The following is a 21,217-nucleotide window of genomic DNA, read 5'->3' as shown; positions in this document are numbered from 1 at the left end:
ATAAACTGCACTGCTGTATCGGAGGTGTTAACAATGTTGTAACCAAAACACGCTAATCTGATTCTCATTGGATATTGGATACATACTAGAAGTGAGGTTTCCTCCTATGAAAAATTATACACTCACATCTGTCCATTTCTGCACAGTCACATATTTGTTATATTTGCTGTATCACCACTACCCAAATTTAGAGCAAGCAAACTATGATTCTTAATTCTGACCCAGATACGCCCACTGCTGCACCATCATTGCATTCTACTAGCACACTGGGAGTAGTGATGATTGACTCAACAGGAGTCCCTGAATGGTGTGTGTGATTGGGCTAGTGCCAGGCAACTGTCAGCGGATTGAGTCCCCCAGGGGACAGGAGGACAGGGTGGTATGGTGGTGGGATAGGGAGCATGGATGCCTAGCACAGCAGGATTCCACTAGAGTAGAGGTTACCAATCTTTTTATAGTCCCGTACCCCTTCCAACATTCAACCTCCAGCTGTGTACTCCCTCTAGCACCAGGGTCAGCGCACTCTCAAATGTAGTTTTTTTGCCACACACACACTATACGATACATTTATTAAACATAAGAATGAGTGTGAGTTTTTGTCACAACCCGGCTCGTGGGAAGTGACAAAGAGCTCTTATAGGACCAGGGCACAAATAATAATATAAGAATAATCAATAATTTTGCTCTTTATTTAGCCATCTTACATATAAAACTTTATTTGTTCATCAAAAATTCTAACTCACAACAGGTTAATGAGAAGGTTGTGCTTGAAAAGATGCACATAACTCTGCAATGTTGATTTGTATTGGAGAGTGTCTCAGTCTTAAATCCTTTTTCACACACAGTCTGTGCCTGTATTTAATTTTCATGCTAGTGAGGGCCGAGAATCCACTCTCACATAGGTACGTGGTTGCAAAGGTAATCAGTGTCTTAACAGCACGTTTTTCCAAGGCAGGATACTCTGAACGCAGCCCAATCCAGAAATCTGGTAATGGTTTCTGATTAAATCAAATTGATCACATAACCGCTTGTTGCAATTTCGATGAGGCTCTCTTGTTCATATATCAGTATTGTTTGATGACGCAATTATCTGTATAGTATTTTTGGCCTTTTCCCCCAGCATTGTCCCAGCCATATCTGTGGCAGCAGGAAGCATTAAGTACTCCACAATAGTATTGGGCTTGCCTGTTCTAGCCACTTGACAGTTGGTGCTTAAAGCTAGTGAGGGAGATAAGTGTTTCCAGTTTCAGAGATTTTTGTAGTTCGTTCCAGTCATTGGCAGCAGAAAACTGGAAGGAGAAGCGGCCAAAGAAAGAATTGGTTTTGGGGGTGACCAGAGAGATATACCTGCTGGAGCGCGTGCTACAGGTGGGTGATGCTATGGTGACCAGCGAGCTGAGATAAGGGGGGACTTTACCTAGCAGGGTCTTGTAGATGACCTGGAGCCAGTGGGTTTGGCGACGAGTATGAAGCGAGGGCCAGCCAACGAGAGCGTACAGGTCGCAATGGTGGGTAGTATATGGGGCTTTGGTGACAAAATGGATTGCACTGTGATAGACTGCATCCAATTTGTTGAGTAGGGTATTGGAGGCTATTTTGTAAATGACATCGCCGAAGTCGAGGATTGGTAGGATGGTCAGTTTTACATGGGTATGTTTGGTGAAGGAGGCTTTGTTGCGAAATAGGAAGCCAATTATAGATTTAACTTTGGATTGGAGATGTTTGATGTGGGTCTGGAAGGAGAGTTTACAGTCTAACCAGACACCTAGGTATTTGTAGTTGTCCACGTATTCTAAGTCAGAGCTGTCCAGAGTAGTGAAGTTGGACAGGCGGGCAGGTGCAGGCAGCGATCGGTTGAAGAGCATGCATTTAGTTTTACTTGTATTTAAGAGCAATTGGAGGCCACGGAAGGAGAGTTGTATGACATTGAAGCTTGCCTGTAGGGTTGTTAACACAGTGTCCAAAGAAGGGCCATAAGTGTACAGAATGTTGTTGTCTGCGTAGAGGTGGATCAGAGACTCACCAGCAGCAAGAGCGACATCATTGATGTATACAGAGAAGAGAGTCGGTCCAAGAATTGAACTCTGTGGCACCCCCATAGAGATGGCCAGAGGTCCGGACAGCAGACCCTCCGATTTGACACACTGAACTCTATCAGAGAAGTAGTTGGTGAACCAGGCGAGGCAATAATTTGAGAAACCAAGGCTGTCGAGTCTGCCCGATGAGGATGTGGTGATTGACAGAGTCGAAAGCCTTGGCCAGATCAATGAATACGGCTGCACAGTAATGTTTCTTATCGATGGCGGTTAAGATATCGTTTAGGACCTTGAGCGTGGCTGAGGTGCACCCATGACCAGCTTTGAAACCAGATTGCATAGCAGAGAAGGTATGGTGAGATTCGAAATGGTCGTTAATCTGTTTGTTGACTTGGCTTTCGAAGACCTTAGAAAGGCAGGGTAGGATAGATATAGGTCTGTAGCAGTTTGGGTCAAGAGTGTCCCCGCCTTTGAAGAGGGGGATGACCGCAGCTGCTTTCCAATCTTTGGGAATCTCAGATGACATGAAAGAGAGGTTGAAAAGGTTGGTAATAGGGGTGGCAACAATTTCGGCAGATAATTTTAGAAAGAAAGGGTCCAGATTGTCTAGCCCGGCTGATTTGTAGGGGTCCAGATTTTGCAGCTCTTGTATGTGTCTCTATGGCCTTACTTTTTTTTAACCATTCATCAATTTTCAAGCAAACGGAATGAGCATTTATTTGACATTGTGTTGTTATTTCGCTGAACACTAGATGGTTTAATTATATTTTTGGCAGTGAAACAAGGCTACTCAGGCAAGAAAAAAACCCAAATGTATAGCCCCGTTGGAAAATATAAATGGAACAAGGTGAAGAAATTATAATTTTTTTTATATCAGAAAAGTTTTTTTTTTCCCATTGAATCACATTTTATTTGGCATACCCCAGATGGCATTGCGCGTACCCCAGTTTGGGAATACCTGTAATAACAACAATGGTCACACACGTGACTGACGAGGACTCCACTGGGACAACACTGGATGAGCTGGTTGAGAAATGTGCATGAGAGAGAGGGGGGTTGACTGAGGGAGAGGGAGGGGGAGACAGACAGGCAGACAGAGTGAAAGGGATGGGTAAGAGGGAGAGAGACAGAGTGAGAGATCGAGATAAAGGGGGGAGAGAGGGGGGGAGAGAGAGGGGGGAGAGAATGAGAGAGAGAGAGAGAGAGAGAGAGAGAGAGAGAGAGAGAGAGAGAGAGACAGAGACAGTGAGCATAGCCTTGCTATTGAGGAAGGCCACAGTTCTCTCAAGAAGACAGGCAATGTGCACACTGCCCACAAAATTAGGTGTAAACTGAGCTACACTTCCTAACCTCCTGCTAAATGTATGACCATATTAAAGACACATATTTCCCTCAGATTACATAGACCCACAAAGAATTCGAAGAACAAACACCATTGTAAACCCATATTTATTTTCCCTTTTGCACATAATAATTATATTTTTGGCAGTGAAACAAGGCTACTAAGGCGACAAAAAAAAATGTATAGCCCCGTTGGAAAATATAAATGGAAAAATGTGAAGAAATTATATATATATATATATATATGAAAAGTCTGAAACTTTTGTTAGTGTATTGTTTACTGTTCATTTTTTTCTTGTTCATTATCTATTTCACTTGCTTTGGCAATATAAACATATTATTTTTTATTTAACCAGGTAAGTCAGTTAAGAACAAATTCTTATTTACAATGACAGCCTACCAGGGAACAGTGGGTTAACTGCCTTGTTCTGGGGCAGAACAACAAATTTTTCCCTTGTCAGCTCAGGGATTTGATTCAGCAACCTTTCAGTTACTGGCCCAACACTTTAAACACTAGGCTACCTGCCTAGTGGCAGGTAGGCACCAGGCCAATAAAGCCCTTCAATTGAGTTGAGTTGAATTGAATTGAGAGAGAAAGAGAGCGAGAGAGAGAGAAATTGCATGGCTGTCTAAAGCTTTGTGCATTTCTTTTCTGTGTGTGTGTGTGTGAGTACTTGCACGCGTGTGTGTGAGACCGATTCTGATTAGTCACACTCAGCAGGCTGAATGACCTCAGCAGATAATCCTGTCCTGTGAGGGGCCTTCAGGGAGTGAGAGTAGAACCAGGGTCAACAAGGCACTATCTCCCCCCCCCTCGCCTTTTCTCACACACACTCTCTCTATTTTTCTCTCATTCACGCTCTCACCCATGGGGCGGCAGGGTAGCCTAGTGGTTAGAGCGTTGGACTAGTAACCAGAAGGTTGCAAGTTCAAACCCCCGAGCTGACAAGGTACAAATCTGTCATTCTGCCCCTAAACAGGCAGTTAACCCACTGTTCCTACGCCGTCATTGAAAATAAGAATTTGTTCTTAACTGACTTGCCGAGTTAAATAAAGGTAAAATAAAAATGTGTTAATATTGCCAAAGCAAGTGAAGTAGATCAAAAGCAAAATTAACAGTAAACATTACAGAACATTACAGACACTCACAGAAGTTCTAAAAGAATAATGCCTATATACAGTATTGTAACAATGTACAAAAGGGAAAATAAATAAACATAAATATGGGTTGAATTTACAATGGTGTTTGTTCTTCACTGGTTGTCTTTTTCTTATGGTAACAGGTCACAAATCTTGCTGGCTATGCTCACTGAGTCAGTACATAGTCAAAGCATTCCTTAAGTTTGAATCAGTCACAGTGGTCAGGTATTCTGCCACTGTGTACTCTCTGTTTAGGGCCAAATAGCATTCTAGAAGCTCTGCTTCTTTGTTAAATCTTTCCAATGTCTCAAGTAACCATCCTTTTGTTTTCTCATGTTTTGGATGGGTCTAATTGTGTTGCTGTCCTGGGGCTCTGTGGGGTCTGTTTGTGTTTGTGAAAAGAGCCACAGGACCAGCTTGCTTAGGGGACTCTTCTCCAGGTTCATCTCTCTGTAGGTGATGGCTTTCTTATGGAAAGTTTGGGAATCGCTTCCTTTTAGGTGGTTGCAGAAGTTAACGGCTCCTTTCTGGATTTTGATAATTAGCGGGTTCAGACAAATTCTGCTCTGCATGCATAATTTGATGTTTTACGTTGATCAAGGAGGATATTTTTGCAGAATTCTGCATGCATTCTCATTTTGGTGTTTGTCCCATTTGATGAATTCTTGGTTGGTGAGTTCAGAATTGGTTGGTGAGCGGATTTGGGCTAGCTAAAGCATTAGTGAGAATAGATATTTGGGCTAGATAAAGGATTATTTGGACACTAGAGTGATGATAGCCCAATGGGCTAGCTAAATGAAAAGTGGGACACCATAGTGGGGATAGGTCTATGGGCTATCTAAAGGATTAGTGGGACACCTTAGTGAGGATAGATCTATGGGCTAGCTAAGGGATTACTGGGACACTAGAGTGAGAATAGATCTATGGGCTGGCTAAAGGATTAGCAGGACACCATAGTGAGGATAGATTTAAGGGATGGCATAAGGACAGTGAGGATAGATCTATGGGCAAGCAAAAGGATTAGCAGGACACCATAGTGAGGATAGATCTATGGGGAAGCTAAAGGATTAGCAGGACACCATAGTGAGGATAGATCTATGGGCAAGCTAAAGGATTAGCAGGACACCATAGTGAGGATATATCTATGGGCAAACTAGAGGATTAGCAGGACACCATAGTGAGGATAGATCTATGGGGAAGCTAAAGGATAGTGAGGATAGATGTATAGCTAGCTAAAGGATTAATGGGACACTATAGTGATGAGAGATCTATGGACTGGCAAAATGATAGTAAGGATAGATCTATGGGCTAGCTAGAGGATTAGTGGGACACCATATTGAGGATAAATCTTTGGGTTAGCTAGAGTATTGTGGGACACCATTGTGAGGATAGATCTATGGGCTAGCTAGAGGATTAGTGGGACACCATATTGAGGATAAATCTTTGGGTTAGCTAGAGTATTAGTGGGACACCATTGTGAGGATAGATCTATGGGCTAGCTAAAGGATTAATGGGACACTATAGTGAGGATAAATCTTTGGGTTAGCTAGAGTATTAGTGGGACACCATTGTGAGGATAGATCTATGGGCTAGCTAAAGGATAGTGTTAGGAAAATTATGATTAAATGACTGAACAAATCATTTTAAAATGAACTGTAACTAAGTTAACTTATACTATGTTTTATTATATCTGATTAACAAAATGTGTTCATAAGAAGGGATTGTGTGACACGGACAAGGAGTAATTAAAGTTAATGAACACCATTCCAACTAGGAAGAAAGGAATGGTTTGTGGATTAAGTAAACAGATAAGGTAGTTAACCTATGGTTGAACCGACGAAACTGAGCTCTGGGTGTTTTAGATAAGGCAGTGAGTGCATTCCTAGGTTTTCTGTTAATTAGAACTGTCAGCTAAGTGGTGATCGATAATGGTGAGGACTCAAAAGTTAATTCAGTTGTGTTGTGTGTCCTGTGTATGTGCTAGGGGGTCAGAATGAACTCAGAATGAACTTTTAAAGTTCCCTTTGATCCGGTCTGGAGGAGGAGATTAATTTTAGGAGCAATGAAATGACATCATGTTATTGTATATAAACTGTTGCTTGTGGTAACCTGGCAGCGCGCTCCGAGAATAAATTCTGTTACCTATTATTGATAAGACTGGTCTCCGTCTATTTTATGCAAACAAGAATCTTACAAATTCTCATAAAATATATTAAGGGAATTCAATTAATGAAAACACATTGGTATAATTAAATTACAGTAACAATAGTGAGGATAGATCTAATGCGATCTCAACGATTAGTGGGACACAAGTGAGGATAGATCTACGGACTAGATAAAGGATTAGTGGGACATCACAGTGAGGCTAGATCTATGGTTCAGCGAAAGGATCAGTTGGACACCATAGTTGGGATGGACATATGGGCTAACTAAAGGATTAGTGGGAGACCATAGTAAGGATAGACCTATGGGCTAACTGAAAGGATTAGTGGGACACATAAGTGAGGATAGATCAATGGGCAAGGTGAAGGATTAGTGGGACATCATAGTGAGGATAGATCTATGGGCAAGGTGAAGGATTAGTGGGACATCATAGTGAGGATAGATCTATGGACTAGCTAAAGGAGAGTAAGGATATATCAATGGGCTAGCCAAAGGATTAGTGGGACGACATAGTGGGGATAGATATATGGGCGAGCCAAAGGATTAATGGGACGACATAGTGATGATATATCTAAAGGATAGCTAAAGGATGAAAGGGACACAATTGTGAGGATAGATCTAAGGACAAGTGAAAGGATCAGTGGGACACCATAGTGAGGATAGATCTATAGGCTAGCTAAATGATTAGTGGGACACCATAGTGAGGATAGATCTATGAGCGAGCTAAAGGATAGTGAGATTAGATCTATGGGCTCGCTAAAGGATTAGTGGGACACCATAGTGAGGATAGATCTGTGGACAAGCGAAAGGATCAGTAGGACACCATAGTGAGGATAGATCTATACCAGAATGAGGATAGATCTTTAAGCTAGCCAAAGGATTAGTGGGGATACCACTGCGAAGATAGATCTATGGGCTAGCTAAAGGATTAGTGGGACACCATAGTGAGGATAGATCTATGGACAAGCGAAAGGATCAGTAGGACACCATAGTGAGGATATATCTATACCAGAGTGAGGATAGATCTTTAAGCTAGCCAAAGGATTAGTGGGGATACCACTGCGAAGATAGATCTATGGGCTAGCTAAAGGACTAGTGGGACACCAGAGTGGGCTAGCTAAAGGACTAGTGGGACACCAGAGTAAGGATAGATCTATGGGCTAGCGAAAGGATTAGTGGGACACCATAGTGAGTGTAGATCTATGTGCTGGCTAAAGGATAGTGAGAATAGATCTGGACACCATAGTGAGGATAGATCTATGGGCTAGCTAAAGAGTTAGTGGGGACACCATAGTGAGGATAGATATTTGGGCTTGCTAAAGGATTAGTTGGACACTATTGTGACGCTAGATCTATGGGCTAGCTAAAGGTTTAGTACGACACCATAGTGAGGATAGATCTATGGGCTAGCCAAATGATTAATGGGACACCATAGTGATGATAGATTTCAGGGCTAGCTAAAGAATGAGAGGGACACCATTGTGAGGATATATCTGTGGGCTAGCTAAGGATTAGTGAGATACCATTGTGATGATAGATATTTGGGCTAGCTAAAGGATTAGTTGGACACTATAGTGATGCTCGATCTATGGGCTAGCTGAAGGATTAATGGGACACCATAGTGAGGATTGTCACGCTCTGACCTTAGATATCTCTGTGTTCTTTATATTTTGGTTTGGTCAGGGTGTGACAAGGGTGGGTATGCTAGTTTTGTATTGTCTAGGGGTTTTGTATGTCTAGGAGTTTTGGTAAGTCTAGGTATATGTATGTCTATGGTGGCCTCAATTGGTTCCCAATCAGAGGCAGCTGTTTATCGTTGTCTCTGATTGGGGATAATATTTAGGTTGCCATTTTCCCTTTTGGTTTTGTGGGTTCTTGTTCTATGTTTAGATGCCTGTCTGCACGATCCATATTAGCGTCATGTATCTTTTGTTAGTTTTTTCAGTGTTTCATTCTTTATTAAAGAAGAATGTACGCATACCACTCTGCACCTTGGTCTCCTCCTTACAATGAACGTGACAAGGATAGATCTATGGGCAAGTTAAAGGATTAGTTGGACACTATAGCTAGCCCATAGATCTATCATCACTATAGTGTCCAACGAATCATTTAACTAGACCATAGATCTATCCTCACTATGGTGTCCCACTAAACCTTTAGCTAGCCCATAGATCTATCCTCACTATGGTGTCCCACTAAACCTTTAGCTAGCCCATAGATCTATCCTCACTATGGTGTCCAGATCTATTCTCACTTTCCTTTGGCTAGCCCATAGATCTATCCTCACTAGGGTATCCCACTAATCCTTTATCTAGTCCGTTGATATATCCTCGCAATCCTTTAGCTAGCCCATATATCTATCCTCACTATCCTTTCACTTGTCCATAGATGTATCCTCACTATGGTGTCCCACTAATCCTTTAGCTAGCCCATAGATCTATCCACGATGTTGTGTCATACTAATCCATTAGCTAGCCAATAGATCCATAATCACTACAGCATCCAACTAATCCTTTAGCTAGCCCATAGATCTATCCTCACTATGGTATCCCACTAATCCTTTAGCTAGCCCATAGATCTATCATTGCTAAAGGATTAGTGGGACACCATATTGAGGATAGATCTATGGGCGAGCTAAAGAATGAGAGGGACGCCATAGTGAGGATAGCTCTATGGGCTAGCTAAAGGATTAGTGTGATACCATATTGAGGATAGATCTATGGGCTAGCTAAAGGATTAGTGGGACACCAGAATGAGGATAGATATTTGGGCCAGCTATAGGATTAGTGGGACACCATAGTGAGGATAGATCTATGGGCTTGCTAAAGCATTAGTGGGATACCATAGTGAGGATAGATATTCGGGCTCGCTAAAGGATTAGTTGGACACCATAGTCAAATCAAATCAAATCAATTGTATTCGTCACATACACATGGTTAGCAGATGTTAATGCGAGTGTAGCGAAATGCTTGTGCTTCTAGTTCCGACCATGCAGTAATATCTTACAAGTAATCTAACAATTTCACAACAACTACCTTTTACACACAAGTGTAAAGAAATGAATAAGAATATGTATATATAAATATATGGATGAGCGAAGGTCGAACGGCATAGGCAAGATGCAGTAGATGGTATAGCGTACAGTATATACATATGAGATGAGTAATGTAGGGTATGTAAACATTATATAAAGTGGCATTGTTTAATGTGACTAGCGATATATTTATTATATCCAATTCTTCATGATTAAAGTGGCTAGAGATGAGTCAGTATGTTGGCAGCAGCCACTCAATGTTAGTGATGGCTGTTTAACAGTCTGATGGCCTTGAGATAGAAGCTGTTTTTCAGCCTCTCGGTCCCAGCTTTGATGCACCTGTACTGACCTCGCCTTCTGGATGATAGCGGGGTGAAAAGGCAGTGGCTCAGGTGGTTGTTGTCCTTTATGATCTTTTTGGCCTTCCTATGACATCGGGTGGTGTAGGTGTCCTGGAGGGCAGATAGTTTGCCCCCGGTGATACATTTTGCAGACCTCACTACCTTCTGGAGAGCCTTCTGGAGAGCAGTTGCCATACCAGGCGGTGATACAGCCCGACAGGATGCTCTCAATTGTGCATCTGTAAAAGTTTGTGTCTTTTTGGTGACAAGCCAAATTTCTTCAGCCTCCTGAGGTTGAAGAGGCGCTGTTGCGCCTTCTTCACCACGCTGTCTGTGTGGATGAACCATTTCAGTTTGTTCGTAATGTGTACGCAGAGGAACTTAACTTTCCACCTTCTCCACTACTGTCCCGTCGATGTGGATAGGGGGGTGCTCCCTCTGCTGTTTCCTGAGGTCCATGATCATCTCCTTTGTTTTGTTGACATTGAGTGTGAGGTTATTTTCCTGACACCACACTCTGAAGGCCCCCACCTCTTCCCTATAGGCTGTCTCGTCGTTGTTGGTAATCAAGCCTACCACTGTAGTGTTGTCTGCAAACTTGATGATTGAGTTGGAGGCGTGCATGGCCACACAGTCCTGGGTGAACAGGGATTACAGGAGAGGGCTGAGAACGCACCCTTGTGAGGCCCCAGTATTGAGGATCAGCGGGGTGGAGATGTTGTTTCCTACCCTCACCACCTGGGGGCATCCTGTCAGGAAGTCGAGGACCCAGTTGCACAGGGTGGTGTCGAGACCCAGGGTCTCGAGCTTAATGAAGAGTTTGGAGGGTACTATGGTGTTAAATGCTGAGCTGTGGTCGATGAACAGCATTCTTACATAGGTATTCCTCTTGTCCATGTGGGTTAGGGCAGTGTGGGTGTGATTGCTTCGTCTCTGGACCTATTGGGGCGGTAAGCAAATTGGAGTTGGTCTAGGATGTCAGGTAGGTTGGAGGTGATATGATCCTTGACTAGTCTCTCAAAGCACTTCATGATGACGGAAGTGAGTGTAGATAGTCGTTTAGCTCAGTTACCTTGGCTTTTTTCTTGAACAGGAACAATGGTGACCCTCTTAAAGCATGTGGGAACAGCAGACTGGGATAGGGATTGATTGAATATGTCCGTAAACACACCAGCCAACTGGTCTGCGCATGCTCTGAGGACGCGGCTAGGGATGCCGTTTGGGCCTGCAGCCTTGCGCGGATTAACACGTTTAAATGTTTTACTCCCGTTGGCTGCGGTGAAGGAGAGCCCACCGGAATTGGTAGCGGGCTGTGTCGGTGGCACTGTATTGTCCTCAAAGCGAGCAAAGAAGTTGTTTAGTTTGTCTGGGAGCAAGACATCTAGTGATGCTAGATATATGGGCTAGCTAAAGGATTAGTGGGACACCATAGTGAGGTTAGATATATGGGCTAGCTAACGAATTAGTGGGACACCATTGTGAGGATTGTCACTAAATGATAACAGAACTGGGGCTTTTATTAACACACACATATAAATGGATGGCACGCACACACACACACACACACACACACACACACACACACACACACACACACACACACACACACACCCTTACTGCTTTTCACTCCACGAAGTGAAGCACGATGTCAGTACATTTCAAACTGAAACGATAATATTCCCAGCATGCTTTAGTTAAAGGGTATTTTCTCCTTTTTCTGTTGTATGAGAGAGTGGCCACCATAGTGAGTTGTTGTGCCTGGGGTCTAACCTTGGATAATTAACCTCTGCAATCCCATTCAAATAGTGAATGGATCAGACCCTGCCTGTTTCTCTGTGAGAATTATTCTTTAGAAGGCCCTGGGGATACGAAGCATAATGGCTTAAAGTGCAAAACCACCACTTGTTAACCTCATTTTCATGAGTACATTTCTATGTTTTGTAGAAAACTGTATAACGTTTTACCAGATGACATCATAAAAAGTTAAGATATTTAAAAAACTGTGATTTTCAAATACTATGACATTTGCAGTGATATGGGGGGTAAGAAAATACCCTTCCTCTGGCTAGAAAATCGTTGCAGGTTTTGAAAATCACTGTTTTTCTTACTTTTAATCCTACCCTGTGATGTCACAGAGAAGTATTTTTAGGAGCTGTCTTATCTTTCTAACCACATATCATAGAAATGCGCTGTTTTCACATATGTAGACACTGACTTGGTGCTGGAGATGATGGAGTTTGAAAAGTGGCGGAATTTTCCTTTAAATGTGTGAAAAACATGGTGGTGATGCATAGAGACATTTTCAAGGTTGTGTACATTTCTAAAGTCTATGCAGTATGATAAGTGAAAAGATACTTTCATTATCCAAACTATACTAAGAATGGTGCTTTATAATGTACTTGAATTCCGTATGCCTGTACAGTTAGCAATGCTGATATATTTTTCTAAAGCTGTTTACCGTGGTACAAAGCAGTAACCAACAAGAATTGTAGGTGCATTAGGGATACTATCCTTACATTATGCAAATTCTAGAGAAATGCTGTGTCCTTGAAAAGCCACTGTGCTTTCAGATGGACACTACCCACAATGCATCAGTGGGTCCTAGACAACACATCAGCATTCACTAATTGGACCAATAAACACGCAGCTGGTTGCCTCATCAAACTCAATGCCACTTTTGCTCATTTCGCTTTGTTATTATTGTGGTAACATTGGTATAGTGTTTAGTTCATCAGCTGATCTCCTGAAATCAGTGTACATTGTTTTGAGTCAGTGAAGAAGGGCCTAGTGATAATGCCAATACATTTAACTCCAGCTGTAAGCTGTCTTCATATGTTTTTCTTATGTTTCTGGAGGGAATAGTCAGCAGTGTGGTCTTCTGACATATTGACAATTACCTCGCCTGTATATGTCCGTTCTACATAACGGTCATCACCTAATCTCTAATATGTCATAGAGAATAATTTGCCTTATACAATTGTATGCTATTCATAATGATCTAACAAGTTAAATTACAATCAATTAGGGACAGCTATGTTTGCGGCCTATATGGCCTCAGCAATACAATACATCATCCACATTCATCACTATGATCATGAAGTAAAGAAATCCATCAAACTGAAAAAAATGGAACAGAAAATGAATGGAATAGGTCTCTGTGTCTTATCTATACCCCGGTTGGGACTATGGGTACTGTAGGAAAGTGACAGGAAAAAGGTGGGACCATTGTCCAAGCTTCCTGCTAGTCGGACCAACACAGTGTTTGGGCAAAACCTTTTCTTTTGGAGTTAGACATGTAACTATTTTATGGGATCAAGGATTAGCATCAGTCTTGGGGTCAAATACTATTTGAAATAATTTTAAATGCTTTATCTGTTTAAGACTAAGAGATTCAGATTTTACGATTAGATTGCTTAATTGAGCTTGCCTGTCTTAAAGGACCAATAGGATCTCAAAACTGCAAACCCTGCCCACTTCAGGAAGACTAGAGCAAACGGCCAATAGTATTGAACCCAGATCTGATTGATTAGCACAGTTGTTCAAGTTTGATATGCACTTGTCTGTGACAGCCTTTCTTAAAGTATCAGTGGCAATCCAAAGTGGGTCGCAGACATGTTAATGGTGGGTCGATATATATATATATATATATATATATAAACTCAGCAAAAAATAAACATCTTATCACTGTTAACTGCGTTTATTTTCGGGAAACTTAACATGTGTAAATATTTGTATGAACATAAGATTCAACAACTGAGACATATACAAGTTCAACAGACATGTGACTAACAGAAATGGAATAATGTGTCCCTGAACAAAGGGTGGGTCAAAATCAAAAGTAACAGTCAGTATCTGGTGTGGCCACCAGCTGTATTAAGTACTGCAGTGCATCTCCTCCTCATGGACTGCACCAGATTTGCCAGTTCTTGCTGTGAGATGTTACCCCACTCTTCCACCTAGGCACCTGCAAGTTCCCGGACATTTCTGGGGGGAATGGCCCTAGCCCTCACTCTCTGATCCAACAGGTCCCAGACGTGCTCAATGGGATTGAGTTCCGGGCTCTTCGCTGGCCATGGCAGAACACTGACATTCCTGTCTTGCAGGAAATCATGCACAGAACGAGCAGTATGGCTCGTGGCATTGTCATGCTGGAGGGTCATGTCAGGATGAGCCTGCAGGAAGTGTATCACATGAGGGAGGAGGATGTCTACCCTGTAACGCACAGCATTGAGATTGCCTGCAATGACAACGAATGAGTGAGTGTTCATGTGCAAAGGATTAGCATTTCAATAGTTCTAATTATCACTCTGTAGTGACTTCTTAGTCGACCCCCACTTCCCCTTTTGTCTAACAAGCCGCGATGCCGGTTTCGCCCACTAGGGCACATTTCCCTATCAGTTCTTGTAAACACATTTACCTTGTTTGTTTGTTTATGCATTTCTGTGAATTACTTAGTTAGTAATAAATAAATGATTTAAGACAATTGATGTATGGATGACTCATAGTGAAGACTGGGTTCGTGCAGACAACCAACAATTTAAGAAGTTTGGAATGAGACTAAGTAAATAATTCATTAATAAGAAGAATATGGATCAGATATGAAAATATCTGAAAGGTTATATTAGGAAATTATAACCTTGTAATCTGAATATTTTTCCTTGGTGCCCCGACTTCCTAGTTAATTACAGTTACAAGATTTATCAGTTGATCGCGTAATACTAATTACAGAGAATCTTTTATAAAAACTATAAGTCTTCAATTTAATGACAGTAAAGACATGACATATGTATGTATGTATGTATGTATGTATGTATGTATGTATGTATGTATGTATGTATGTATGTATGTATGTACTTGTGATGTCAGTCACCAGCAGTCACTCAATTAGCCATGCCAGCTACCCTTTTGTAGATTTGTAAGTTAGTCTAGCCAGCTATCTAAACTTGAAGTACTCATGGCCGAATACCAACCCGGGCACGCAGGGCACTTACCCAGGGGCCCTGACCTCCAGGGGGTCCCCATTAATTTTGTTAAGTCACTCTCACTCATATCATAATAAAGGGAAAGGGGAATACCTAGTCAGTTGTACAACTGAATGCCGTCAACTTAAATGTGTCTTCTGCATTTAACTCAACCCCTCGCATGGCATAGGTCATCTCAAAATGGGTAGAATTGCAGGAAATTTGGTGTAAAACAGCAAAGAAATCTCTGCCCCATGGCAAAATGAGTAGAATTTCATTATAATTTCGTTTTTATTGCACAATTTTCTCTCCGCCTCATGGAATAATGTGTAGAATTGCAGAAAACATGCATTAAAACAGATACATTTTCTTTACGCCCCATGGCAAAATGTGTAGAATTATAGGAAATTAACTCTGAAACTTAGGGCCCCAAAAGGGGGCATGTTTTCATGAACTTGGGTATCCAGAAAACATAGAATTTCTAACTTGGGTGCCAGGTTGAAAATGTTTAAGGTAGTTTAAGGTGGTATATGGCCGTTTCAGGCCAGTTAGGTACTGAAGGACTTACCTAGGATTGGATTTTGTGTCCTTTTTATATGCTGCTCAAATCACATGTAAACAGATCAAGTTTTCCACATATTGGGAATTCCCTTGCATGGTTGAGGATGAAGTGATCTAACTCAGAGAAAAGGTAGAATGTCATTCCCAGATGGGGACAGTGCAGTGTACAGTAGCGTAAAGCAATGTACTGACAACCATCACCTAATGCTCAGTTCCACATGGACCCCTATCCCCTACCACTGGGCACATAATGTAGATCTGAGAAGAATTAGCAATATGGTAATAACCCACACTCTGATAGACTGGGAGGGGTGACTTTTTGCCTTATGCTTATACAGTAGCCAATCCGTTCAGATCTACACAAATTACTAGGGATTGGGAACAGTGGGCAAGGGACTAGTTGCTGATTTTGGAACAGGCCACCTGATTACATAACAAATAGACAGTCAGTCAACCAGCAGTCAGTCAACAGAAAAGTAAATGATTTGATTTCACTAAACCCAATTTACCTCAATCCACCTCAGGAGTGCTAAGGTTTGGGCACACTGGCTAAATCCAGGTGAATCTTTTAAATTCACATAACTGCATTCCAAACTGAACACAGTAGACCATGCTGGCCGATATTATTCTAGCACCCTCCATTCACGTAGCCTTGTATGAACCATCCTGATCTCGCGATCTTACATTCTGTTTTGCTACAAACATTCTGTTAAGCTACACACAGAATGTAAGCTCTCGAGATCAGGATGGTTCAAATGAGGCTACCACTAAAGTGCTTTTGTTTTCTTCTCTCTATCTCTCTCTCTGTGTCTCTCTCTCTCTGTCTATCTCTCTGCCTCTCTCTCTTTCTCTCTCTCTCTCTCTCACTCTCTTTCTCTCTCTCTCTCCCTCACTCTCTTTCTCTCTCTCTCTCACCTATAGTTTCTCACTCGTAGCGTTATGCTTCATCCCTCACTCTCCCGCCGAATATTAATGACTTCTACGCTAATGTGCTTACAGCGGCTGAGGTCGAGCAGACCCCTCCTCTGAATGGTAATCCGACTCCTCATTTGCATATCCGCTTAAGTGTCAGATTCCCCCACAACCCCTAAATCACGTGTGTGAGTGTGTGGAGAGGCTTCATATGGAGGCCAGCGGCCCCTGAGCAACGGTCCATAATCAATGCGGTCGAACCGTACGTTCCGTACGTATACGGTCACATAACAATCAAAGGCTGTTTTGATTGGGAAAGGGAAAGGGGGATACCAAGTCAGTTGAATACTGAATGTATTCTGAATGCATTTAACCCAACCCATCTGGTCAGAAAAGGTTTGCTGTGTAAAATGAAAGGTAATAGGACAATGGCAAGCCGTGTGTTGAAGAACAAGTGATGGGGTTTAGTCGTTAGTAAACGTTCAGTCGTCTATCATAGTAGATTCCTAATACAGTTTACAGTATGACCTACAGTTGCTCATTCAAAAATAATCATGATGGAAAAAGAAAAACAGAGATTATGAATGTAAGACGATACAATAGAAACTGTAAGCTTATTATGACTTGATGTTTATTCAAATCCATTTATGTTTTATATGACTGAACCTGATGGGATTATATCAGGGATGAAAAACACCAATATGATAACAGCGATAAACAGCATTTAACAGTTGGGCTGAATCTATTAAGAGTCATAAATGTTGTACAATAAGATGTACTGAGGATTGTCATCTAACAGGTTCATTTTGAATAGGCTGACTTCTCAGCAACATGCTTGAGAAACTGAACTTAATTTGATATCACTTCAGGTGATTAATAGTTTATATAAACTTCATCATATAGCATGCCGCAATGTTTACTGCATCAACAACCTTAAAGTATGCATACATAAGTAACATATGAGATCTTCATCCAGCAAAATAGCATAGTTTACCGAAAAAACAACACAACTATTACTTGTCCAAAACAGCTCCATAATGTCAAACAGATGCTACTGAGGTTCAAAGACACTACGATTCAACATTGCTGCCGAGACTCAAAGTAATGCTGCAGCAAATGCTGTTCTCTGGGCCAAATTATTCTCATCAGCTGGGCAGTGCATGGACATTAGTGACTCATATTAGTTGCCCGCCAACAACAACTTAATGTAAAAACTGAATCCCAGCAGACATGTGTCTGGGATTGGTAACTCAACAACAAACATCAATACAGACCAATCAACAAATCTATAGGCACACCCATCTTAATGGTTTCTGTCTGGTAGAGAACATATTCAAAATGGTTGGCATCACTGTATATCTATTTACCTTTTCTAAATACAAAAGATGGTAGGTAAAAAGGCTGATGAATTGTAGGCTACCTGACATGTTCCTATACAAGCCATATAGTCCTTCTACTGAATAGTGTTTGGCATGATTCAACAGCCATATCCTCACTAATATTTCTGACAGGAAAATGACATAACTGTTCTGAAAAGACAACCAAAAAAAACTATACCCATCCAATTGAGCAATTCTTGATGTTTTTTTATTTATTATCAACTAGGACATCATCAGCTAGACAGGAAATGCTTCCACAACAGCTGGCAGGATGTGATGTCGGATGAAATGTTAAAGAACAAGTCTAAGACACATATTCAGGGCTGAGTCCCAAATGGCACCATATTCCCTGTATAGTGCACTACTATGAAGGGAATAGGGTGTCATTTGGGAAGCAAACACAAGTCCTATTCAGCTATTTTCATTTAATGGCCCATTTTATAAAACATGACAATCAAGGCTAAAAAATAATAACCAACTGAAATGAATCTCACAAATAAAGTCCTTTAGTTTTCATAAACAATCTCTATTGTTTCTGCCTCTTTTGTTGTTGGTGGTTGAGAGATTCAAAATGCAAAGTTCCCCAAAATATTATTATCTGGGCCATTTTTGATCTCCATGCATGTAGAACACTTTGTCATTACCCTGACTTTCCCCATTCAATCCATCATAGAAATTAAGGAAATGAATGCAAACAAAATTATATTTAATGCCTTTATGGCTGAAATGATGGCTATGATGACAGTAATATATTGGTTGTGTATATATATATATATATATATATATATATATTGGTGGTGTGTAGGGTATGTTCCTGGGAGTTGTTGCAGGCTTGGTATCTGAGGTAGGCTACAGGAGTGGAAGTCCACTGGGGCTTGGACCACTCCTGTTGAATAATTCATGAATGGTGTGCCATTGCATCTCTGCAACATTGCCTTGGTCTTCTTAAAGTTGCAACACCCCTATACACAGGAACGTCTACATCTACACTGTAAAGCATAACCATTGAACTCACTGAGTGAATTGAGTAAAATTAATTTCAATTGTAATAGTCAAATTGATTGTTTTACGTTGTATTTACACAATTATTACTTGCTCCATTACTTTCAACCATTGTCACAGATATAACCAATATCTATCACCATTTTATAGATTTAACCGATATCTATCACAATCTTTAATGTGGTTCAACCATTCTTACAGATATAAACAATTCAATTTCTATCACCATTCTTACAGACATAACCAATATCTATCAATCACAATCTTTACTGTGGTTCCGATTAAAATTCCCAGTGGTCGAGTTAAATGCAGTTAAAATACGAAGACAAGTCAGTAGATTCTTGGTTCTCTCTTCAATTCACCAAATGGCCGAACAGACTTTAAAGCCAACCACTGTCAAATCCTTGCAACTTGACGTCTTCTCAGAACATCTTATTCTTGATCATTTAGCATAATGCTAATTCAGTGTAACCCGGTATTTTGAACCGTAACATACGGGCAGCAATGCCAGTCATGACAGCCATACCCATAACAAGTAGACATGGGGACTGTTCAGCTTCAATTGTATTCTAAAACAGCTTTTACTGTGATTGTTCATTATAATTGGCAAACATACCCATGTATGACTTTTTAAACAAATGTATCAAAGCAGCTACTTCTAAATCCATGTCTTTAACCATCAGTGTGTCATGTTCAATATTTGATACTTCAGTTGAAGTGACCCAAATCCAAGGTGGCACAAACCTGATTGATGGCCAAGTACATAATTCTTACATGTTTTGAATTTTTTTTTTCCTAATTGAACTTTAATTGAACTGATAAAGACCACTGATAAAGACAACCTGATAACTAAAATAACAAACATACATTTTGTTGTTACTAATGATCTATTTAGTAAGTGTTTGTGTTCTAGCCTACTGTTTAAAAAATGTAGGAATCTTCCAATATCAGTGAAGTATGAAACCAAAACTCACTGAACTGAACATATTTCCTTGCTCAGTCATTTTACATTATAGCCCTATCCAAAAAAAAAAATATCCTTGAAAATGTTACGTCAAATACTTGGAAGGTTGGACACATCTGCGACATTAACACATCTGTATTTACAAATATAACCACTTTCCAGGTTAAACTACTGAGCCAACCCGAACAGCACGAGAACCTGTGCCGCAACACTTCAATTTCTACTCCCAAAACAAACATCCCAACACCTTTAATTAACAGGACAACCCCGTTCATAGCATACACTGAGCAGAACTCACCTCTGTACGAGATTGTAGTCGTTTGTTCATCTCGTAGATCCTATACTCGGGTTGGACCATGTAGGGCGAGTGCCTTCTGTAGAAGGGTCCGAATGGGGAGGAATAGAACGGGTCGTTGGGAGGGTTCGACATGTTGAGTTCTTGCCGCGGTAACAAGCTGCACAGCGCAATTTCAACATCCACGCAAAGCACATGGAGTGCGATGCTCTTGAAAGCGCTGTGGTACCAGCCGCTATACAATGCTGAGCTACTCTGCACGTTGGGCTGACTAGTTCGCTGCTATAGCGGGGAGGTGAGGATGTGGAGGGGGAGGGGGGGGGGGGGGGGGGGACTGGAAGGCAGGGTAGGAGAGAGAGAGGGGGAGCGCATGGTCATTGGACGGGTTTGAGGGCTGCATGGTTCCAGTCTAAGGGTAGTTTCCTGGTTCAATCCTTGTATTGGAGTCGACTCCAGTTCCGATCAGACAGTTTTTGCTTTGGGGACTTTTTTTGTTACCACACAGTACATTTACTGAGTAAATTTTACTCAGATTGAATACAATTATACTCTACAAAAGATAACATTTTGTCCCGGTCGAAAAAGAGTAAAAATTACCCTTGTTGCAGAGGTCAATTTTCAGAGTTATTTCTACTCTATTCAGTGTTTATATTTAACTCTACAAACTGTAATATACTCTATTTAGAGTAACATGGAAATAACTCTACTGCCAATTCACTCAATACACTGAGAAATCCCCAGCCGCGTCCTCAGAGCCTGCGCAGACCAGCTGGCTGGTGTGTTTACGGACATATTCAATCAATCCTTATCACAGTCTGCTGTTCCCACATGCTTCAAGAGGGCCACCATTGTTCCTGTTCCCAAGAAAGTCAAAGTAACTGAGCTAAATGACCATCGCCCGTAGCACTCACTTCCGTCATCATGAAGTGCTTTGAGAGACTCGTCAAGGACCATATCACCTCCACCCTACCTGACACCCTAGACCAACTCCAATTTGCTTACCGCCACAATAGGTCCACAGACGACGCAATCACAATCATACTGCACACTGCCATAAACCATCTGGACAAGAGGAATACCTATGTAAG

General features: G+C 41.4%; 1 protein-coding gene across 4 annotated transcripts in view; it reads right to left on the bottom strand.

Moving 5' to 3' along the window:
• Nucleotides 1–20,391, bottom strand: part of LOC118379745 (LIM domain-binding protein 2) — a 112,488-nt gene extending 92,097 nt beyond the window's left edge. For all 4 annotated transcript variants that reach the window (XM_052511675.1, XM_052511678.1, XM_052511673.1 and 1 more), the window contains exon 1: nt 20,133–20,391. In XM_052511675.1, the coding sequence (XP_052367635.1) occupies nt 20,133–20,264 (132 nt within the window). In that variant the 5' untranslated portion in view covers nt 20,265–20,391. The remainder of the gene's footprint in view (nt 1–20,132) is intronic.
• Nucleotides 20,392–21,217: the final 826 nt, after the last annotated feature.

This window comes from Oncorhynchus keta, chromosome 4, assembly GCF_023373465.1.
Source record: "Oncorhynchus keta strain PuntledgeMale-10-30-2019 chromosome 4, Oket_V2, whole genome shotgun sequence".
Lineage (NCBI taxonomy): Eukaryota > Metazoa > Chordata > Actinopteri > Salmoniformes > Salmonidae > Oncorhynchus > Oncorhynchus keta.
The sequence above is the reverse complement of the archived record's forward strand: the minus strand, read 5'-3'. Positions and strand labels throughout refer to the sequence as shown.